The 24,421-nt window shown below is 42.0% G+C and overlaps 1 protein-coding gene across 1 annotated transcript; it reads left to right on the top strand.

Moving 5' to 3' along the window:
* The first annotated feature begins 1,790 nt into the window (after positions 1–1,790).
* LOC142396519 (inositol polyphosphate-4-phosphatase type I A-like) lies at positions 1,791–23,259 on the top strand. Its single transcript, XM_075479366.1, has 24 exons — positions 1,791–1,875; positions 6,449–6,718; positions 6,824–6,868; positions 11,101–11,219; positions 11,313–11,429; positions 11,541–11,620; positions 11,707–11,824; positions 12,290–12,380; positions 12,514–12,661; positions 13,968–14,098; positions 15,540–15,644; positions 15,748–15,856; positions 15,985–16,002; positions 16,132–16,318; positions 16,698–16,979; positions 17,078–17,225; positions 17,580–17,612; positions 18,048–18,220; positions 18,358–18,481; positions 18,769–19,036; positions 20,228–20,325; positions 20,423–20,535; positions 20,640–20,794; positions 20,887–23,259. The coding sequence occupies exons 2-24, from the start codon at positions 6,619–6,621 to the stop codon at positions 21,017–21,019; spliced, it is 2,895 nt and encodes a 964-aa protein (XP_075335481.1). The 5' UTR covers positions 1,791–1,875; positions 6,449–6,618; the 3' UTR covers positions 21,020–23,259.
* Positions 23,260–24,421: the final 1,162 nt, after the last annotated feature.

The raw sequence follows: 24,421 nt of genomic DNA, 5'->3' as shown, positions 1-24,421 counted from the left end.
TGGTGGAAGTGCCACACATATGTCTTCCACAGAGATGCCTTAAAATAGTGCCCACGATGAGGCGTCCAATGAGCATGCAAGCCACCATGATGGCCTCCACACGCCAGTGTGACAGTCGCTGCTTTGTGAGAGACTTCCCAAATTGTGGTGAATACCATGACCAAACAGCTGCTCTGATTTCCTGACTCCAGCTGTTCTATCGACATAAGTGTGCAACGCCCCCGCACCAGGCAGAGCGTATTTAGACGTTCATCCTCCTGTTAGGAGAAGGCCGGTGGGTAGAAGACAGGATAGCCTGGTCAGGTCAAAAACCTTGGATGCAAAAGCAGGGTCAGGTTTTATCAAAAACCTTAGATCCTCCCATTAAAAACTGCATACAGGACGGGTTAACTGATAATGTATGCATGTCACTCTCACACACATAGCAGAAACCAGTGCAAGCAACACAGCTGCTTTTCAAGGAGAGCATTTTCAGCTCAACGTGCTGCAGCAGCTTTAAAGGTGGGTTAGACAGTGTGTCAAGCACCATCAGGCGATCAAGCTCTTCATCACCAGGCGGAGGCGTCGTGCCCGTTTCGTGAACTTTTATGCATTTGTTTTGTGGCAGCGCCCTCAGCTCAGAGCCTGGTTGTGCACCTGAGAAAAACTTTGATCAGTCTTGAGCTAGAGAGGATGAAAACTGTGTTTTATGACACTGGTGTTTGGGACTCAGCTGCGGCCCCACATAGCTCTCTGCAGGGTTTGCTCTTCCTCCTCTGCTTACACGACCTCTGCATGTCTTTTCGGGGCCCTTGAAAATATCTTTTTGGGGGGGGTGGCGCAGGTGTCTGGCTGATCGTGTTCTCTCTCCCTGGTGACAGTGTCCTAGATAGCGCGTCTCTTCTTCCTGGCACCCACAGTGACAGGAGGTTTGGCTTCCTGCCATCACATCGGGGCACAGGGGGCACCTTTGAAAACTGAGGTTTTCCGTGCCTGCGGTCACTTGACGTTGATGTTTGGGGATGCGGTAGGCGAGGCGAGCCATGGCTTTGGGCAAACTTCTGACGGGATGCAGTGGGGGGAGGAGGTGGCATCTTTTTGGACAGGCACATCTGTAGTGCTTCATCCAGGCACATTGAGGAGTTGAGTCTTCTCTTTCTGAGACAGACTGGACAAATTGAGCCACCTGGCTCTCTCTTGAGCGACCATCAGAGCCATGGCTCTTCGGGAGGCCTGGACAGCACATCTGTGAAGATGCAGGCAGAGGTCACCATGCACAGCTCTTCCCACAAGTCTGAAGTCGTTAAAAACAGTCGATGTTTGGATGGAAAGGCGAGGCCTGACAAAGTGGACTTCTGTGTTGGGGGTGGGTGAGATGCCAGAAGAGGTTCGACAGAAAGCAGGTACGAGAAACCTGGTTTCGCTAGCCCGTCAGCCGCACCTGCCATCTGAGAGCTTGCTTCTGGGAGATAGAAGAGGCTTCTCCTGCAAAGAGAAGGTCACAGGATCTTATGAAAGGAAGAGGTCCCTGTCCTATCATAATCATAAGTGACGAGAGGCAGACGTCACTTGTGTCTGCCAGTAAGAACTGGCTTTATAGGAGCTTCTGGGAAAGGGGACATCGGGGCGTGTCCCATAGTGAAATACCGAAACGAATATTGAAAGAGAACCAGCACACTATCTCCAGCAGCATCCGTGATGATTATGTTGGTGGTGATGCTTTTTGCAAACATGGCCAACAGCGACTCCCAGCGGCCAGAGGAGGCGTTGCTTCCACCGGAGGTATTACGTCTGAATGTGTCAGAGGGAATCAGGGCGAGTCTTGACTGCAGGCATCGTCGATGCGACCCAGGATGCGCATCAGTATGACAAGAAGGCTTCGCTTTTCCCTCAACGGTATGAGAAATTTATATTCAAACGTGTCTCTCATTAGATGTAATTTCATGGCTTTGTTTTGAGGGCGTTTGCTCTCGGTTATTAATGATGTCATAAAGCGGCGGCTCCAGCTCCCAGCGGGACCAGAATGATACGTGTTTACTGCCATAGCGACATGTTAAATGTCGATGTTTTTGTTTTGATTCGTGGTGTGTGTGAATTGTGTTAAACGAAGTGTTCATACAGCAGCAGCAGCACCATGCAGCAGCCTCAGTGGATGAGCATCAGCAGGTCATGACGCAATATTTGTTATTGTCCGCGATCAAACACACTCAAGTATAATTGCAATATCATTAGCTCGTGCTGCCATAAATAAATCTACACTGGAAGCTTTGGCTTCTGTTCATGTCCACGCAGTCCGGTTAAACAGACAAAATCTCACCCAGTTTGTTGTTACAGGTTCATAGGAAAGTGTTGATCAGTGGTTACGAAGAAAGTGCTTTTTATGTCGGATATGGTGATTTATGATGCAACGAGTCACGCGATTACAGGCCTCCCTGACATTTCTTTTAGATCTCAAATGATTTAATTTGATCTGTTGACTGTTGTCACTCTTTTCACAAGTCACAACAGAGAATTGAGTTTTATTTTGATTCACTTCAAAGGAAGAAAGCATTTAACTTATAAATCCTTCCATTCTCCATCCGGTGTTAGTAAAACCCCAAATGTTCCTCCTGATAACTTAGAATCCACTCAAATATAACAACATTTAACAATGATTCATCATCACCAGAGGTTTCCTTTATAATACTCAGTTCTCTACAGAGTTGCTCCTCTATGCACTTCCTCTCTGCTTTGGTGTGTGTGGACAAATGTTCTTCACTTGGGAGTAACATATCCTCAAAACTCCTCATTTTATGGCTCAGTCTTGGTCATTCCGACACCAAGTGGACAATTCTACATTGGATTCAACGGATAGCTAGTCCTGCACAGGTCAGCGTCGGACTGAATCCTAATCACTAGATTGAAATGAACTGGAGCATCGGACTTGCATGCGTGGCACAGGAAATGGGAATTTGCAGGAGCTGAAAAAGGAAGAAGACAGGCCTGATGACATAGCAGAGGAGAGAGATTTAAAGGGATGTGGAGGAGGTCTAAGAAAGAGGAGCTGCAGTGCAGCCGATGCTGACAGCATCTGCAAGAGGGCAGCTGTGGGCCTGCAGCCCAACAAAATGGGTCAGTTTTGTCTCCAGACTGTCCCAGAGGACTAAAGACAACCTAAATCTCTGTCCTATCCACCACTAGAAAACATGCAGTCGGTGTATTTGTCTACTTGTCCAAAGCGTAGTAGCGTAACAATCCGTGGCTGTAAATTGTGAGACGGTAACATTCCTTTGGCTGTTGTTTTCTGTAGGGCGATGTTATTATTCATGTGAATATCAATGTACATTACATTATATTAATTCTAACCCCAGCCATTGACAGACGAGAGTGCAGCAGAAAAGCAAGGACCTGTGAGTGGCAGAGGAAAGAAAAGAAATTCATGACTGTGGAAAAAGATGAGTCTTAAACTTGCAATCTCTTGCACAACGGTGTTCAGAGTGTAACACAAAGGTCTGTGCATTTCAATAGCAAGACATGGAAGCTTGGCGTCATCACAGAACCTGTGTGGCAACATAGAATGTAAACGTACTGATGTGTCAAAATTGAAGTATAGTCTGTGTAGGGAACAGGTTAAGGAAAGCAGTAATTGTACGATTCTGTCATTAAAGCAGCTAGAGAGCTCGAGAAAATACCAGCAGAAATAAAGCTGTAATATAAAGGAATGATACCCTTAAACATCAGTCACTGTCAGCTATAAGCTGAGAAAATAAGTCAGTTGTCAAAATGATAGATCAGTAATAAAAATTCTAACTAACTTTTTAATGGCTGACTTGTTGATTAATTCATTTTTCAGATGAAAATACCAAAACCATACCAGATAGCTTCAGGTTTTAGACGGTTAGTTGGATAGAACAAGCATTTTGAAAAGATCGCCGTGGGGTTTGGGCAATTGTGAACGTTGATCTTTTTCTATTTTGTTGCTGTTATAGACTCACAGAGGAGTTTAGTGGATAATGAAAATGTTAGCTGCGTGCCAGCTCAAAAGCAGAAAAATGCGGTCTTTGTACTGAGTAAAACTGCAGAGATTAGTGCTGAACAGAAGAAGAGCGTCATTCATCAATTCTGATGATCAGTCTGCAAATGGAGACGTTTCAGCGCTACTAAAGTTTTGCCTCCCCGCCAGCAGGCTGCATGTGGCTGATGACTGTCCGCCAGATGAAATGAAGAGGATCCATTCCTCCCTGTGGCTTTACATTAGATCGACATTGTGTTTCCCATAGAGCTTCCCACGGTGCCCCAGGCAGTGGAGATTACAGTGTGTTAGAAGACGTCTCCCACTGACAATGACTATCACACAGCCTAATGAGGCAGAGCATCCATGCTGTAATTGTCATCTGTTTAAGCCTCACATGAAGGTGCCAAGACAGACACTAAACTGGCAAAGAGCATCACGCTCGCTGGACTGTGTGTGTTATGTGTGACTGTACGGTTACGACTTGGATTTTTTTTTTGTGTGACACTGGGAGACGGCGTTTTCATTCGCACGTGCCGGGGTGACGTCAGAACAGATTCACGAGTAAAAATAGAACTTCATTGCAGAGGTCCTCACACATGAATGCACAAATCTGACATGCCACAGGAAGTGGAACCGTTTACCTTTCAGCACAAATTGAGGCAGGCCACTTGCTGTGCTCTTTTCTCTCCCGAACATGTCAAATTTCTTCATGTGTTACTGACATTTATTCTTCTTGGCCTCTTATAAGAAACTGTGCTTTTGATCCATATAATGTGTTTCTGTTTAGTTGCATCTACAGGAGCTGAATCAATCTCTCTTATAATTTTGCTTTGTTGTTCATACTCGTTATTTAACATGCGATCATTTATTGGCTCTTCACACGTGCTTTACTGTGCATATAGAAGACCTCACAGGCACATGTTTAATTTCAAGGTGTTTTGTTGTCCTCTTACGAAACTTTTCTTTACTTGGTTTGCTGAAACTGTAGAAAAATGAGCTCAAGGAGACTGTGACTGAAAAGGAATCCGAGGGAAAAGAGAAATCAAGGAGAGAAAAACTCAGCTCAGTAGAGCTGAAACAAGTCAGTTTATCAACTGTAAATGAGTCCATTCTTTAAAAAAATTTATTCCGTGTGCAATTTTTCAAACTACATTTCCCAGTTGTAATTCTGGCTGTTGAAATGTACAGATTTACTACTTTTCCTGAGCCTCTAAAGTGAATATTCTGGTTTTGGAAGCACCTGGCACTGTGAGGACAGTCGTTTCTTAACTCGTCTTTTTTTTTTTTTTTACATTCATATTTTAATTGGACAATTATCAGCTGCTTCATAAATTGCACAGATAAACGTCTCTGAAATGGCTAAATGTGTGATAATGACACGAGGGCCCAGCAGTGCTCTCATCTTTTGCCTCTGGCTGTTAGTGTGACAAAGATGGAGCCAAAAGGAGGCTGAGGAGCGCAGAGACATCACAACAAGAGGTTGTAAATGTTTCAGAGCAGCCAAATCTCCTGTTATGGCACACTTGGCGCGACTTCAGTTTTCTGCTCCCTACGAGCTACCTTATGTGCTGCGGCTTTTGCATTTTTCAGCCCCTGATTTAGCTTTGAGTTTCTCCACAAGTAATTCCCTGCAGTTTCTGGATTAATATTGATATCGAGGTGATGGTTATTTTGATGTTAAAATATGGTAAAAGTCAGAGCAAATTGCCAGATCAATCAGGTCTCCGAGGGAATCACTACTGCTGATTGAGGTTCTTCCAGGCCTCTCATCATAGCAGTAACAACCTTAAAGTCTGACTGTCCAACACTTTTATCGAGGCTTTATTGTTCATTACAAGCACTCATTCATAAATTATCTTTATCCTGCACGAGAAGAGCTTTAATAAAGTTATTGAGATTCTTGACCTCAAGTTTAGTTTGATCAAACATTTCCGTCTTGTTAAATAATTGCTAATCTTCCACCTTTTGACAGTGAGATTATATTTAAAAAAATCTCTCATGTCTTTGTCTTGTATTTGCGAATAGATTTTTTATTTTCTCTTTTTTATGCTCCTTATCTGTGCCCGTGTGCTTCATTACTCTCACAAGAGGGAAAACTCAGTTCTCTCACCAGGCACACTTGCAGTACGAGGAGACTGAAGATGCAGATTCAGTTTGGGGCGGTGTGTGCAGCGTTTCATATCCAACAGCTGTGCGAAAAGTCTCACATCTAGCTCTTTGAGATTTGTCTCTCTGCATATATTAGCGCTTTCCAAATTCAAGAAACAATTCAAACCAAGAACTCTCATATGTTGCTCAACTCAGGTTGAAGCGTCACAGAAAATGCTGTTTTAGACCCACAACTGACATTAATTATTTGTTGCAGACTTTATGACACTGTCTTCAAATATTTTTTTTAAGCTCAAGTGCCATCTTGTTGAAAGAATGAGATTAGTATCAAAGTCTAATTTTCCTGTTGTTTTTTTTTTGTTCCAGGTTTCTCACTGACAAGCGCCTGACCGCTCAAATCAACTCGCAAAGAAAATCCCATATACACATATCTGAGAAGACGACGTGACGGACCAGTTTCCATTTTGCATCATCCTGACATTGTCCTGCTCTTGAGGCCCCTTTATTTTCTGCATTCCATCCTCCGTGAGCCCACCATGTCCGGGAAAGAGCGCAGCCCCCGCCATCGGCCATGGTCGGTCTACCGGGCCAACACCTTTGATCTTTCAGCTGAAATGATGGGGCTTGCTCTTTCAGGTAGCTAAGTAACTGGTGCCATGGTAACCTTGTTTGCTTCACGGATGATGAAATTGCGGGGTTTAAGAAAAAAAAGCTTCAGCTCAAATTTTTTCTATCCCACAGGCAACAGTCAAGATCCAGATGAGCCGGCGCTGGAGTTTAGCGTGGGTAAGTTGAGAAACTTCAGAAATACAATGATGCACATTTCAAACGGATCAGAGCCTTTTTTAATTTTTCTAAAGATCAACACATTTTTGAAAGATTCTCTCTTGGTTTTGGATCTTTCGGTGTGTTTGTCAGCAGTAAGAAGAACATGCAACACTTACCTTATTCCTTAAAGCTACACTAATCATCAGTTGCCATCACCACGTTTAGTTTTTGGACACTATTATAGGACCTTTTTAACCTTATCTTGCTTCTACAGAAGTAATTTACCTGCTTCTCATTCATCTTTTTACACAGGCTCCCCCACAGCGTACCCATAATGTTTGGGACAAAGTCACATTTTACGAGTCACGAGTTACCCCTCTGCTCATCAGTGTAAAATTCTAAATAAAACACACCCCAGACTTTAATTTAAAGTTATTTTCATACATTTCAGACATTTTTTTATGCATAAAATCATTTCAGGGCACCATGATGTTTGGGACAATTGGCTTTCCAGGTGTTTGTGATTACCCAAATGTGTTCATTGCTTCATTCGTGCAGGGATAACATACCTAGGCTTGCTTCTACAATTTGGAGTCTGTAGTTACCATTGTTCCTCATGTTGAACAATGGTAACTACAGACTCACTTAATCCAATTCAGGGCTGCAGGGGGGCCTGGAGCCTATCCCACACTCAGCCCAAGGGCAATTTAAGCCTTGTTTCCACTATGCAGTCCGGTACGGGTCGGTTCGGTACGGTACGGGTCGGTACGGTACGGGTCGGTACGGTACGGGTCGGGTCGCTTTGGGGTCAGCTTGCGTTCCCACTGTACAAAGAGTATCATTATCGCAAAGGTACTGGTAGGCCAAGGAAGACCTTCACCGCTGATGACAGAAGAATTTTGGTAAAGAGAAATCCTCAAACGCCTGTCCAACAGATCAAACACAGTCTTCAGGAGGCAGATAAGTCTTTGTCAGAGACCACTATCCATTGAAGACTTCATGAACAGAAATACAGATGCTACACTGCAAGACGTAAACCACTAGTTAGCCTCAAAAACAGGATGACCAGATCGCAGTTGTTGAAAAAGTACTTAAAGGAGCCTGCAGAATCCTGGGGAAAGGTGTTATGGACATACGAGACCAAGATTAAACAATATCAAAGTCATGGCAACAAGAAAGTGTGGAGATGAAAAGGAACTGCCCGAGATCCAAAGTACCAGCTCATCTGTTAAACATGATAGTGGGATCGTTAGGCCTTGGGCATGGCTGCTGATGGCAGTTGCACAATCACTTCTGAGGTGTATGGGAACATCTGCTTAAGCATGTCTGAATTGTTTGACTTAGAATTTTACACTGAAGAGCAGAGGGATAACTAAAAGAAAATGTGACTTTGTCCCAAACATTATGGAGGGCGCTGTATATTTATCCTTTATCACTACAAAACAATTAGAATTTCGAGATAAAACCTCTCACCCCTCATGCTTTATTTTGACCAACAGAGAACTGGTTTGATGTTCATTTCAGCATTAGCTATGTTCATAAAGCAGAGAATCATTCACCACGCATAGCAAACCAACGCATTTAGACTTCAGCACCACTTTCTCACTCCCCTCTTGTAGGTTTCAGTAACACATCTACAAACTGATTTCAACTCACATCTCTCAGTTTTTTTTCTTTTTTGTTGTCTGGGCAGCAAAGAAAATAATCCAGTTTGTATCCAACTGGCATTTGGTTCTCAATAGGAACTTGAAATTTTAGGCTATGAACCAACGTTTTTCTTGTTGAAATACCACAGCTGTGTTTATGTGGTTGAAAAGCCCCAACAATGGTAGTCCGGTACAGAACACATCTGCATTGGCTCCACTTCTATGACTCTGGGACTACATCCATTTGTCATATGCAGTCTATAGTTGCAGGACGTTTTAATTGAAAATCTATTCAAACTACAGTATGCTTTATGACCTGGCTAAAATGGCCGCAACAAAAGTGAAACACACCACAGACAACCGCAAATGAATGTTTTAAGAAGCCAAATGAAACAGAGAAAAATAACCATGGCAATAAAACCGGAACCAGAATGCAGAGGTCCTCTGATGTGCATTGAGACTAAATCTTTTTTATGGCTTTTGGAAGGCCAGAACCTACAGCAACGCATCGCTGCCACGCGTCATATGACTCATTTCAAGGGCTGCCATGAGTACCAATGGCAGGTATCACAATGCAGTCTTCATCTGAGTTGTAAGTTTTTAGATAATGAGTTGTGAAATGTGTGTTTTGATCATATGTTGTGAAAGCAGCAGAACAACCAACACAGTTGGGAGGCTAACATATATTAGTTGTTTTCTGACAACAAAGCGTCTAAATGTGTTATGATGTTCCTATATTTTATACCTCTTTCAATGCAGGGAGCCTGCCAGTTTATGTCGGCAGACGATGTAGTTGGGACTTTGCACTAAACCATGAATAAATAACACACAATTACTTTTACATCACTGAAGAGGTTCTCAGTCTCATTGAGACATTGGTTTAAAGTTAAACCCGTGGACTTCCTCAAAGAGCAATATTTCTGACAGGATTGTGAGTTGTTTTGCCCCGGTAAATTCTCAACCACATTAATTAATCTCTGTTCATTCATTATACTAAAATTGTTAATATGTGATAGCTCTGCTATAAAAGCTGGGGAGAAAATCTTTATCTGCTAAAGCACTATAGACGAAAGAGCTGCAATGGGACGGGATCCAGTATGTATTTGCATGGGCTGAGAATAGTTGTAAAATGTGTTTTTTCAGGAGCAGTCACGCTTGGAAATAGGACGGTGTTGAGAAATGAGGCAGGGTGGTGCTTCATAAAGCAGCGGCCAGCCAATACCGGTGACTGGGTTTGAAATAGAGAATAATATGACCGTCTCTTTCGACACGCTTTGTTATTTCACCACTGGGTTGTGGCCTTGAGGGTTATGGGGACTGACAAACACAATGCCTTCAGGTTTTTTTTCTTTGATTGCAAAAACTCTGCCAACATGGATGCTGAAGAGGTGTAACGGCCTGCCTGCGGATCACAGACGGGTCAAAATCACTTTGTAATTCCTCTGTCACATATGCTCAATTAACCCTGCGCTTCAGTGACAATCCATTTCTTTGTGTCTTGTTTAGCCTTTTAGCTTCAAACTTTGTGAACTGATTTATCACCTCGTTGGCTTTTCTGTTTTTGAACTAAGAACATGTCCCTGCAGTTCAAAAACACTTTTGAAGAGTGTTTTTTTGTGTAAAGAGAATAGTTAGGCAGCCGGCGGGACTTAGCACACCTGACGCCACAGATATTCCAAATCAAATCAGTCTGCTTTTGATCCAACAGATTCAGGTTAGTGCCAGCTAATGCCCCAGGAGGATGCCCAAGGGTTACCACAGTTGGTTACTGTATATAGTGGAACATTTACCCATCAGATATAGGACCAATTGGCTATAAGAGGAGTTAATGTTAAACTTGTTGCATTTGGGCAGAAACACAATTGAAACAGAATTTGAATGTTTCTCTGTCAATGATCTATCTCTCAAACTCCACTGCCCCAAACTGTCCCAGGATTGCTTCTTACGAACTAGGTTTTTCAGGCACGAGTGGCCTTTAGTACTGCTTCTGTACCCGGCCGGGACGCCTACCCAACCAGTTGTGCTACACAGTGCCCTGAAGCTCAAAATTTTCGACTTTGTTAACCTATTCTTGTGGCAATTTTGTATACTAGATAGCATGAGCAGAAGAAGCAGGTTTTTGTAAACTTTTTTTTTTGTCTGTATAGCTCTGTTCCACCACTCTGTTTTGCTAGATTCTTCCCAGAGTTTGTCATAGGCCTAATTTACACATTTATAGATACTATCTGAATTAGACAAAGATCTAGAGTTTCACTGAAGCGAAAAGCATGAAGAGAACATTTTAACTGGAAAAAGAATTGTATTACTTTGAAATGACTCAGCTTTGTTTCTCCTTAAATCCATATGATACATGAAAACTACAGACACGTGGCATTTCTTGTTACTAATGGGCTCAGATGTTGATACCATAATCTGTGGGAAACCCATGTTGATTTTTTTATGCACTGTTCAAAGTAAGAGTTACATAACCGTTGCTGCGTATTGAGCACCAACAACTCTATGACAGAAAAACTGTATGACATTCCGCCCATGGCCAAGGATTACCGGCCATCCCACCATTAAATCCACCAGTTTTTAATCTCTTGTGTTTATATGGCTCTGCAGCCTGCAGTGAGCTGGTTGCGCCGTCTCTGGACCGTAAGCCTTCTAGCTTTGTGGCAGTCAGCTGCACCACTCCCCCCCAGGCCTTCTGGACCAAACACGCTCAGACTGAAATCATAGAGGTATACAAACATTGTTTACCCTTGCTTCCTCCCTGCTGTCGGGAGACTTCAACAACCCTTTCACCTTCCTCTCTTTCCCCCGTCTTTCTTCAGGGCACCAGTAATCCTATCTTTCTGAGCAGTATAGCGTTCTTTCAGGACTCTCTCATCACTCAGCAGACTCAGGTCAAACTTTCTGTCTATGATGTGAAGGACCGCACACAGGGCACGGTAACCTGCAAGCTCAGATGAATTTCTTACAAAAGCACTTTGCACTCATGAACAACACCCTTCATTGGTCTCATCTTGCCCATCCCTTGTGTGTGTTTTCCAATGCGACAGATGTACATGCTCGGTTCCTCCATGTTTTCTGTGAAGGAGCTGCTGCAGGACAAACACCACAGGTTGCACCTGACTCTCAGGTAACAGCAGCAATAACACCCCAACAACAAAAGGATCAGTTAGCTGAGTGCCAAATCTGATGTCATTTGATGTCACTGTATGTTAGGTCGACGGAGAGCGAGCGCGTGGGCAACATCACTGTCATCGCCTGGCAAATAGAGGAGAAGCGTGAACAGAGGGCACCGGTTGCAAGATTACAGAGGGGAGACACTGTGAATGGAAGGGTGAGGGATAAAAAGAACATCTCTGTCTAATCAAAAAGAAATGTTTTCAACATTTTCAACAAAAATCAGAATTTAGATGATTGGTTCATTCTACTTAATCAGTTGCTAAGGTGATAATCGATGCATTGTGTAAGTTCAGTTTCAAGCAGGAGGCGGAACTTTTCTTTGCTGTAGTTTCTCCCCTGTGATGACTTTGATCTGTTTTGTGTTATACTAAATGAAATGTCCTCCATAGGACTGTTGATGGAATAAACAAGCAATTTAATGGAATAGAATGGAGTTGTTGAATTGGCTAAGGCCGCTAAGCAACTGGCAAATGAATTAGAAATATAAGTCAAACATACCTATTTTTTTACTTGGCTGGATTTATTTAATCTGACATTTGATGGAGATCAATAAATGGAGGAGTTGAAAAGGTGAAAGTCGGGCACATTTCTTTTAAATCTTCTTTCGATTGTTTGTCAGATGGTTCTCCCCGTTGATGAAAGCTTAACTGGATCCATGCACATTAAGTCCAAGTCTTCATCGTTATGTAAAGATCCACTGCTGAAAGCAGGTGAGTGTATTTCTGCGTACACTAGATGGTTTCTCTCAGAGATGTGAGAGAATTCAGGTTACAGGTGACATCTGGATTGCTTGGTGCCTCATGGCGGTTGATCCCTGCCATTTTCCCCTCCTTTATGTTTCAGTGTTTGGAGGTGTCATGTCACGGACGTACCGTTTTCCCACTACGGACGGGAATCACCTGCGGATCCTGGAGCAGATGGCAGAAAGTGTGCTCTCACTGCATATTCCTCGACAGTTTGTCAAGCTTCTGCTGGAGGAGGATGCCGTGAGGTATAGTTTAGAAATTCTGAGTGCACTTTTTCATGTTAATGGATGCGACACAATTTTGAATTGATATCTTTGCTGCCCTTTTTTGATTGCCTATGTCAGGCTGTGGAGTGATATCTATACATGACTCAGAAGGAATTGCTTGTAAAATTGTAACAATGCGCCGTTTATGTTCAGTCTTGAGTAACTTAGGTCAGTCTCAGCAATTTGAGATTGCTAGCTTAGAACTGAAGTCCATCAGGGGCAACAAATCACCATCTCCCAGAGCAAAACTACCTAATCTGAGTCTGTACAATACACTGCCATTTTGGCCAGTGCCTTGCTCGGCCTATGACCTATGACCTATGAAGCAACATAATGCAGACTACAGCTCAAATAATGGCCACCAGGAGTAATTAATAACAGGGATTTTCCAAAACCTCCTTGGAGATGCTTTAAACAGAGGCTGAACATTTGCCCACAGTAGCTGAAGGGCTTTGGTGTTGTTCTTCCCAACCTTGTCGTTATTGTTAACCCTTATGGGAAAGCCATGTTTGTTTGTTATTTAGGCTGTAAACCTTGAATCTATTCCTGGCTTGATTAGTGTTGTGCTGTTGAGTGGGCAGGAGAGCTGGCATTGGGGAAGATGCCACATAAGAGACAACGCCGCTGTGTTACACACTTACACTGTGTTACACACTTACACTGTGTGGACATCACCCTTTGATAGTGATGTTTATGTCCCAGAGATTTTGCCAGATTCTCGCATACTTGTGTCATCGCATCTGTTTAAAAGTGAACCACAATGTTCAAATGAGCAGCTGCATTGCAGCTCTGTGTGAGAAGGCTTTTAGACGTGACTAAAGACTTTCCTGCGTCACAGGTTGTGAATGGGGATTTGTCAATAGCTTAATCAAGTATCTCATCTTCACATGTTCATTTAAATAGTTCTTAAGTGATAAAATCGCTCATTCCTCTATCATAACACACAAAAAGAAGAGAGTTTAAAAACCTACAATGATAAACACAATTTACTCAGCAGTAATGTTTTTATCAGTAGAAAACGGTTTTTAAACGTTTCCTTTTGTATGTTTTGGTTCTCAAAAGTGTGATATTCCTAAATATATATGATATGATATCACCATATGGTTAAAAAAAACATTGTACTTGGGGCTGTTGCTTTGTTGTGGTTGCTTGTAATGTTCTAATAGCTCCATTGTTTGTATTCAGTGAAAGTCTGTGACTAACTGCACAAAACACAAGCTGTGAGATAATCAGTGCACAAGCTTGATGTCCCGATTGTAACTGCACGTATGTGTGTGATGCACAGGGTGTGTGAGCTGGAGGAACTGGGTGAGCTGTCTCCATGTTGGGAGAACCTCAGGAGGCAGATCATCACTCACTACCAGACCATCATCCTCACGTACCAAGAGACCATAAGTGACCTGCACGAATATAAAGGTGAGAACCCCAAACACATCACCGTTAGACAACACTTTTACATGTTAAAATCAACACGAGTTGTTTTAGCAAAAGGTTGATAAGTGTGGGGATGATTAGTTATGTTAACAGATTTTTCTACGATGCAAAGAGGTAGATTTTACCATAAGGCAAAGGACAGCAATTCCAGTGGGCCTCAAGGTACCAAGGGGCACCATAAAACATCCAATAGACTTACTGCAGGGTCTAGATGACTGTGTTTTTGAAATGCATTTCAATGCCGACAGTGGCTCTGTTTGAATCACATGAAATGAGTGAGAGAGGCACCCCGGGCATTTTTATGCCATGTTAGTGTAAGTCTTAAACATCGCAAAACATGGATACCATGCTAAATGCGTCACAGACTCTACAATAATCCACAGCTGTTGACCAAGTAACCTAAAGGCTTTTCTAAGGCAAACCCCCTGGAGAAATTTTTGGAAGATTAATTGCAATTGTGAACCATCTGGCAGGACCGTAATCTTGCATTTTGTGGCCACTCAGACAGATTGGTTGAGTCTGGCTGAATTAAGACTGAGACAAAAGCATAACGTACAAGCAGATCTTAGATAAATATTACTCTAAATCTGCCCTTGATTATAATGCGCATGAAGCAATATCTCCTCATTGTCTTCAAGCAGAAGGTATTTAAGCAAGAAGTGTCGTGGTGTGTTTTTGTCTGTGTAATAACTGAGTAAAAATCAGGATGAGTCCCCGCAAAGGTTTGATCACCCCCATGAGATCTGAACTTTTTTTATACGCTCTCAAATTTTATTTAGCTATGAAGTGTGATGGCTTGTTCACATTTACTGTCAAAAAAGGTCACGTGATGATGTTTTATACACTCTGACTCCTCAAACCTTGGTCCAACAAACACCAGCGAGGGGCTCCTCTGAGACTGCAGTCATAACTGGACGTGTGGATGTCAAGTTGAGATCTGGAAGAAAAAGATAACTTCTCCAGAACCGCTCAGAGGATTACTAAAAGCAAATCAAAGCCTATGAACACTTAGCAGACCCTGGTGATATGGCGCACTGGGATGTTATTGCACGTTCATCCTTGAGGCAGATGTGTCTGGATGTAAAATGTTATGACAGAACATTCTGCCCCTGTTTGTCCTCCAATGACTGAGGTTATAGAATATTTGTTTTTGTTTTTGTTTCCTAAGCTTTTGATGTTTAAAATTGGGATGTTTTATCGTTCCTGTACATGATATCTACACATACAAGATATTTAGTGTACAGTGTGTGAGAGTACTGTTGTTTTATTCCGACCGACCTGAAATGCTCCCTATCATCTCCAGGACACTTTTGGAGAAAGGATTATGAATCAGTTTCTGTTGTATAAATATTATGTCAACTTGTATAGTTTCTTTATGGAAATATTGATATATGTATTTTTTATCCTTCTTTCTTGTTTTCAGGCCCTTCATTCAAATCCAGCACCTTGAAAGCTGAGAGGAAGTTGGAGTTCATTCCCACTAACCTGCATAGCCAGAGGATGAGAGTACAGGGAGAATCTGGTTATGGTAGTTATAAGTGAACATACGTTTACTGTGTACCTGTGTCTTTTTAATGATACAGCTTATCCAGTATCCTCCCCGTCCACTTTATTATTTTTCTGTGACCTAGACCGGACTTACGATGTCGTGACCATTGGTGCTCCTGCAGCACATCATCAAGGCTTTAAAGGCTGTGGCCTCAGAAAACTGCTACACAAGCTCGAAGAAGCCCGGAAACAGTGAGTGGTCTGAATTAAAACTCGCTGAGCTCTAGTGCTGCAAGCTTTGTGTTAGTGTTTGATGTGAGGTTGTTCGCCAACCCTTTTTATGTGTGATTTTTTTTGTCTTTCTTCTCTTTCTCATTTAGCACTTATGAGGAGGAGAGGTAAGAAATTGTGATGTCAAGTTTTTTCTTGCACGTTTGTTCGCAGTTTCCAGTACGTGCACCGGACTTGTTCCTCTATTTACTTTCTTTTATGTCTTATATTGTTCTCATATCATCACACTCCCAAAGCTCTACTGGTCCTGGTTCTAAAGGAATGGCCTACCAGCCTCAGGATGTCATGAAAGCCAAGGAGCTGATTGGTCAAATTAACACTTTGAAAACACAAGTGTGTTATTACACCGAACGTCTGTCCCGGGCTGCCAAGGAACGCTCGGCCAACGCTCTGGAAAGAACTCTGGCCATTTTATCTGAGAAGGTAAGACACTGCTTGGAGGAACTGGAGGGATCTCATAGTTTCCTCTGTTTTACTAAAAAGCTTCTATTTCCTCATGGCTAGTCCCTCGGCTTTCAACTCAGCTCTTTTTGGCTGAATAGAAATGATCAACTCTTGTGAAATAAAAACCTTTTGGATGTTGAAACTGAATATTTGTGTGTTTTGAAAAAAAAAAGAAAAGCAAACTGATGATATCTATGTTCCAAAAATCTGAAACTGAAAATAGTTCATTTTTCCCCCCTAATGTTTAATGTCAGTGTTTGTGTACTTAAATTATTTTGCTCCATGTTATTGTTAACATAACCTCCTTCCCTCAGTACAACTTTCAGTTGAACTTATTTTCCTCCTTTTCCTCCTGCAGACCCGTCAGTTGGTGACCGCGTGCGACTCCAAGCTGCTGTCCTCTGCCATCGTCGCCCTGACAGCCGCCCGCCCAGTGTTCTCCCAGCAAAGCACCCCCTCGCCGTCCTCCTCCTCCCTCTCACCTTCCTCTCGTTCTCCTTCCCGCTCCCCCTCTCGACACCCCGCCTCCCCTTGCCGTGCTGCCACCTCACCCTCCCGGCATGCAGCTCCTCCGGAGGGCGGCGAAGGCATTAAAAACAAGCGCGCCTCCATGCACACAGATTTAAACGAGGAGGAGTGGGTAAGATGAGAGGAGACCATCTGTCTCTTTCTGTGCAATTTGGCTTATATTGTGTTTGTCTGTGACGTGTGTGTGTGTGTGTGCGTGTGTTTGTGCAGGAGAAGGTTTGGCTAAATGTTGATAAAAGCCTGGAGTGCGTGATCCAGAGAGTGGACCGGCTGCTGCAGCGAGACAAACTCCAGAGCGACAGCAGCTCTGAGGATGTCTTCCTGCTCGCCAATGAGGAGCCAAGTAACACTAAGAAAGGTACATATATATATACATATATATATATATATATATATATTTATAAATGTATGTTTATAAAAATCACAGTCATGCCATGATTGATACCACCTCTATGTAAAATCATTTACATATCATTTTCTATCATTTATCTATATCCTCGCATCCTCTGTGACATCATCAGTTATCATCAACACCATTCCCTCATTAGACTCTTGGTCTTGTTTATCACATCTGAAGGTTCTCTGTTGTCCTCGTGTCCAGCGCTTCAGTGTTTATGAATGTTAAGAATCTCAAATGTGATACTGACTTATCAGCAGAAGGGGAATTATTTAAATATAGTCTAAATACACTCTACCTTTTCCTTATTTGTAGCCAGCAGCTCAGAGGTCGAAAAGACATCTCCGGGTGAGAACGAAGTTTCCTTTTAAGGAAACTTTTCCTCTATTTCCCTTTCGATGCTATCAGATACATATTAGAGATGCATTGAGAAGCCAGCATTTGGTTTTTATCTAATTTCCTTGGAACGTAGTAAAAATATCTGTTTTTTAACTATATAAAAATAAATTGCAATAAACATGCCATGTTTTTAGGACAGTTAACTGATTTATGTTCATTATTTGCAGACACTGTTTCTGTGTGTTTAACCTACCTTTACCCTCTAACAAGATAAGCATGAATCGATTTTTCAACAGTTTCGATACAAATTATATTTCAGGTTGTTTCAAAGCCATTTTTCAGGTTTAAAGCCAACATTTCAAATGGGTCTCTTAGCTTTTAGAATAAGCTACTTGTTTCAGTGTTCCGATTTCTGGTGGAAATATCCTCTTCCTCTATTCAAAGGTGAATGGAGCGATGCTCTGTATCCTCTCCTGACCACCCTGGCAGACTGCGTGTCTCTGATGAGTGACAAAGCAAAGAAAGCCATGGTGTTTCTGCTGATGCAAGACAGCGCACCCACCATCGCCATGAGCCTCACGCTGCAATATCGCCGCGATGTTGTCTTCTGCCAGACGGTCTGTCAGCTTCTTCCACCACCTCCTCTATAAATATATTTTAAATCCAAACTCGTGCTGTTTGGGGGAATTTGTCATCATAAAGTAGGCCTAGAGATTGAAACCTTTACTGTGTACTGATGAGAGTCTCTTTGCAGCTGACGGCTCTGATCTGCGGCTTCGTTCTCAAGCTGAGGAACTGTGTTTGTGATTCAGGCTTCCTCAGACAGCTGCACACTATTGGCTTGCTGGTTCAGTATGAGAGCCTGCTCAGCACCTATGGTAAATTGTGTGAGGATGTGCGTAAGCGTCCTTTTCAGGAAGATGAATTTCTTACATTTTACACATAGACAAACATGCATCCTCTAAACGTAGTTGCAGTTGGACCGATCACTTGTACAGTAGTTGTGTATATCCAGTAAACTTTGATTTATACATTTTGGGATGTGCTTTTCACACCAAAAACAAAATACTTTTCCTTAAACTATTTTAGCAGTCCAACTAATTTAGCAAAGAAAGAATGTCATTGTTTTTGTGATTTCTTTGCAATGACTTCTTGCTCCTTCCAGGGGAGGAGTTGGCCATGTTGGAGGATATGAGCGTCGGAGTGATGGACCTGAGAAATGTCACCTTTAAGGTTACCCAGGCAACCTCGGGCTTCAGCCCGGACATGCTGCCGGTGATCACGGGGAACAGGAACGGCTTTAACGTCAGGGTTCCGATGCCCGGAGCAATGTTTGACACGCTTCCTCGAGAGATCCAGAACGGGATGCTGCTTCGAGTGCAGCCCGTCCTCTTCAGCGTGGGGATCAATGAACAGCAGACGCTGGCTGAGAAGTGAGTAAATGAGACTGCAGGATATGAAAAATGGAAAAGAAAGATGGTTACTTCAGGCACTAATCTTTGGTTGGCTCGCTCAATTTTATTGAAATGAAGACTGTTATAAATCTATCAGCTGCAAATACCACAAAAGCTGATTTGATAACGTTACACATATTTCCCAATAGCAGCTCCAAATTGTTTTTTGGGGTTTCTATTCTCTAGATTTTAGTAAGGGCATACATTTGTCAAAATGACCCACATATGAATTTAAACCAAAATTAGAGCTATTGATTATATTTTGCATCATCTTTTTGGGCTTCAAAATAAACACTTGAATTAAGGTTTTAGTTTTAAGGTTCATACTTTGAATTCCATTGTTTTGTGTATATGTTATCCCTCTAATTGATAATCAATGCAAAAACAAGGTAAAACTGTTATTTGACTATCATTTAACCTCTCCCTCGATCGATGAAAATTCATTTCGTAACTAAAAAAAAACCCAAAAAACTTGCATAGCAATAATGCGACACTGTTTGAGGAGCAAAGTGTTATTGATATCTATGTTGTGTTTCACATAAATCCTCCCCCAACAGAAAAATAAGAAAACTACAATGACAAACATTTTAAATCTACAGTATATTGAATTCATTTATTTGAACTGAAATGAATAATACATTAATTATCCTCTTTGGGAAATTATATTGTTGCAATATGCTAAATGTTTGATAGAAAAAAGAAATCCACTATTAACAGTAAAAGGAAAGAACGTACTTCTATTAAATCAAGTAAATATATAGATTAATTAATAATCACATAAATAACTTAATAAGAACAAGATGAGCAAATAGTCACTATGTAAGGCTATTGCTGTTGGCAGGATCACCTTGGATATCGGTCCTTATAGCAGCGTAGCTGAAGAAGCCTCTGGCTGAAGACACTGCATTGTTTAATCACTTAGTTGTTTAGTGGGTGTGCAGTGTTGTCCATTACATTCAACAACTTATCCATCAGTCCTCTTTACATAGTCAGCTTTAGGGGCTCCGGTGCAATCCTCAGAACAGATCCGCCGTTCTTTATCAGTTTGTTCAGTTTTTGAGAGCAACTCGCTCTGACACTGCTGCCCCGACAGATGTTTAGTGTGGAGCAACCGCACAGCCAAGTGGCGTTGGCTTAAAATAAAAAATAAATAAAAATACATATGTGCAGGTTCGGAGATACGTCACTGCAAGATGTCATCAACATAGAGAGCATGACTCGTCTCAGCTCGTACTATGACCAGTTTAAAGAGGTCCTTCCAGAAGACTGTGAGTATCGCACACACTGAAAATCTTTTATCAGAAACTGTATTTTGCATCCTCAAATTTCACCTTCCTCATCATTCCTCCTCCGATATCTCCTTAGGCCTCCCTCGTTCCCGCAGCTCAGCTAGCCTGCCCGAGCTGCTCAAGCTGCTGAGTCAGAATGTGAACGCCAAGAAAAACAAGAACGTGGAGATCCTGTGGCAAGCAGCTGAGGTAGGCTTCTTGCCTGTAAATTCTCTTCGTCAGCCACAAAAATTAAGGGAGCCTGTCTTTTTTTTATTTATTATTTCACTAATCTCCTTTCCCAAACCTTAAAGACGTGTCGACGGCTGAATGGAGTGCGTTTCACCAGCTGTAAAAGCGCCAAGGACCGCACGGCCATGTCTCTGACCCTGGAACAGTGTCAGATCCTGCAGCAGGAGCATGCCCTGGCCCCACAGGTCTTCTACCAGGCCTTGGACTGTATGCGCAGGTCAGTCACATCACTGAAAGCTCATGAGGACAGAGCTCAATATATTGTTGCCTTAATGGAATGAAAATGCCCTCACCTTTGTATCTCCACAGTGAGGGCTGCAGGAGGGAGAACACCATGAAGAATGTGGGATGTCGTAAATACGCCTTTAACGCTCTCCAGCTCAAAGCCTTCCCCAAACAATATCGCCCACCAGAGGGAACGTATGGGAAAGTTGAGACCTAAGTGGACTCTGCTGTCCAGTAGAAGCCAAAAGACTGAAGAGGGAAAATGATGACAACGCCAACGAAAAGAAAAATACTAACACAAACTGGAACAGCAGCCCTTTGTTTTCGTGCTTAGTCACTGTTGATTAATGTCCAAGTGCCAGTGCTACTGTAGATTGTTTTATAGCAGTTTCCCGTCCCCTCTCGGTACTACTAGAATCACCCACTTTTCACCGCCACTTCACAGCCAAAATCAGCGAAGATATGGCTTTCCGTGTCACATTGTAGGCAGTGTGCAGACAGTGTTAAAGCTGCGCCAGTCGTAGCATCAGGAAGTGTGCAGCCGCTCTGGATTTCAGTCGTTTGAACTCGACTCGTGTCCTAGAAGAAACGTGCAGATGTCTCAGCTTTAAGAGATTGCGTGGCACACTTAGTACATGTATTTGTGTAAAAAAAAAGTTCAAAAGTTTTATTTAATGTTATCACTTTATCGGTGATAGGAAGAGGCCAAGTCTATATTTTTTCTTATTCTCAACCCATCTGATGCAGTGAAAAACGCCTTATAAAGCTTATTTTTCCGTGTTTATCGAGTCAAAACTTCTGTTACTGTGAATAAGTGAGTAAAAGATAACCTGCTTTTCAAAAGGCACTTGAAAACTTCCTCTCATAGTGTTTCCCTTTGTGGGCATCAGTTGTTTTAGTTCTAAAAGTTGGTATGCAAAAGGCAGAGTTTAAGGAGTTTGAAGCGTCGGGAGTATTTGTAAAGCTTTGTCATTTACATCACCTGTTCTTATCGAACGGTGCACACTAACAAGCCACATCCCTGACCTATCTCTCTAAGGTTTTTTTTAAGAGCTGAAATCTCTCCCGAACTTTTGCATCACTCTTCTTTTTTTTTTTCATTCTAAACCATTTTTTGATCTTTAACTTTATGCTTTGGGGGTTTCATTTTTACTTACTCAACCATTTACAGTAACCAAAACTTTTGACTCAGGGTGCCCAAGCTTTTACCAGTCAATCACAGTCAAACTACAGTTAACTTATCCGACTTAGACACTACCTAGTTTTGTTTGGTTCCCAATGCTTTAAGAAAATTTCATGAAAAAAAACTAAGTCAAAGAAACCTGCAGCAAAACAACAGAAAGACTGCTGAAGTCAGAAATGGAACAACTTCATTTTTGGTCTTCTCGATGCGTTTGTCCACAGTTGTCATAGAAAAATAAGAAATAACACCAGCTTTGCACATTAGTGCAACACTGAGTTACAGTTAATACAGTGAAGATGAATCAAGACAAGGCAAAACTTGTCAAATATGGAGCAACGCAGCACTGTCATTTGGACCTGCCTACATGTTGAACATAGCCATTTGTTGGTTTATATTCGCCACGGCAGATAATCAGCTTAGCCAAAGCAAATGTTACCTGTTGGAGATTGTTTTTTCTCTGGACCTAAACTGCACTACAGGATGACTGATGTTAGAATCAAAGAATTGATTTGGTTTATTTCAGTGCTCCATCTCACCTTCTACTCATACTTCTCCGGTAAATCTACGTCACTCTGTACAACAAGCACAGCTCTTTACATTATGTATCTGACACTCTTGTCTGACATTTATGTAACCGTCTTATCTGGTGTAATTTCTGAGGTTTGGTCTTATAGTACACTGAACGCATCAGTGGGGAGCTGGTTCACATAGCTAAAGATATTTAGGACATCTCTGCAGGATTGTATGCAGCACTAAATTGGTGTGATACCCATTCAGACTTTGGTTTTTATTCATTGTTTGTGTGTGTGTGTGTGTGTGTTCTCAGTTTTGCAGGATAAATTGAATTTATGTAGAACTTTTAATTCATATCAGATTAAAATGTCATATTAAATTTAATATGCATGAAAATTAAGAAACAAAAAACAAAACCTGCTTGCTACTATTGCAGTTGTTTTGCGTTTCAGACTGCCTGTGAGCACCTAAGAAAGGTTTATAGACTGAATTGAAATAGCGCCTATTACATTATTGAACCGGCTGTACCTGTTTATCAGCTCCATGTACCTTAATATTTAAAGAGACCTCTTTCCGAGAGGTCTTTATGTCGACATGGCTGGTGCTGCCAGAGGTTGTTATACAGTCTCATCCATTATTTTTAGGTAAGTGATGACCTTGTTCCGATCAGTTGTTGAGCAGGGTGCTTTAGCCGCAGGGTGCTTTAGCCGCAGGGGAATGGACTGAACCTTAAGTATAAATAAAGACTTGTGGATACTGTTTACCCTCTTGAGTGCCCCATGCACTAAAAAGTGTTTTGTTCAATGTCACTTGATATTTAACTGTCATTGTACATTCAGAGTTTGACACTGGAAAACTTTTTTTTTTGTTGTTTTTGTTTCTCCGATCTCAGCCAAAAATGCTGCCAACAGAATATTCAGCCCCACAGTTCTGACCTGGAAATACACCTCGCAACATTAAGTCATACAGTTTGGTTTTTTTTGCACAATTGTTAAACTCTCAAATAAAAAGTGTTCGTAGCAAAACCTTACACTCAAGGAGCAAAACACCGTCTTAGATCGGCAGTTTTTTTGCAAACCATGCTGTGATTTGCAACACATCGAAAATCCTTATATACAGTAGGTACAGAAATATAACATGATGTCACTTCGTTGCCATTTCAAAGCACTGGCCTTCAACTGACCATGACTGAACCACCAGGTATGCAGACACGTAGGGGCTTAATTGTAACCACACTAATCAGTTATAACTTATTATAAAGAGGAAACAGGTGATTTAGCATGTGTTCAATATAAATTAAAGGCATCAGAAGGAGAGTAAGATACATTATTGGCCATAGGAACCTTTAATGTACTAGGACAGCGTAGGGTTACATTACCCTTAGCGCTCTAATCTACTATCACGTATGTACCGGATGCAATGCATTTTTGTCTATTAATATTACTGATCTTCTATGATCTAATGGTTGGTTTCATCAACATCCACAGTTTGCAGTCCAATACCTTCAAATACACACACCCTGATTAAACCCATCTCAGAGTTTTTTCAGCTTTGACAATGGAAGGTTAAGACTCTCCAGCACGATGTCCAGCTACCCCCTCAAGAATGGATCCGACGTTCAAGAAGATTCTTCCCATGCTGTCTTGATACTGAGAATATAGTCTGCAACACTGATGAAGTCCTACGGCTTCATCAGTTAAAGGGCCGGGGAGGGTTGGAGTCTAGAGGCAGGGTTCATCCTGGACAGGCCACCAGTCCATCACAGGGCCACTCAGTGACAAACGAGACAAACAACCATCCACGCTCACTCCTGCGGAAAATTTAGGCTCACCATTTAACCTAACATGCATGTTTCTGGATGATGGGAGGAAGCCAGTAGCCTGGCTGACGCGTCCACAATCTCGATGAGATGGTGGTCTGGGA

This window comes from Odontesthes bonariensis, chromosome 12 (assembly GCF_027942865.1).
Source record: "Odontesthes bonariensis isolate fOdoBon6 chromosome 12, fOdoBon6.hap1, whole genome shotgun sequence".
Classification (NCBI taxonomy): domain Eukaryota; kingdom Metazoa; phylum Chordata; class Actinopteri; order Atheriniformes; family Atherinopsidae; genus Odontesthes; species Odontesthes bonariensis.
Note: the sequence above shows the minus strand (reverse complement) of the source record. Positions and strands in the feature narration are given on the sequence as shown.

Excerpts from the sequence above, each read along its gene's own strand:
- LOC142396519 (XM_075479366.1), top strand. The coding sequence starts at position 6,619 with ATGTCCGGGAAAGAGCGCAGCCCCCGCCATCGGCCATGGTCGGTCTAC. Across the intron at positions 6,869-11,100 it reads GGCGCTGGAGTTTAGCGTGG|CCTGCAGTGAGCTGGTTGCG; the intron begins GTAAGTTGAGAA and ends ATGGCTCTGCAG. Across the intron at positions 18,221-18,357 it reads ATGTTGTCTTCTGCCAGACG|CTGACGGCTCTGATCTGCGG; the intron begins GTCTGTCAGCTT and ends GTCTCTTTGCAG.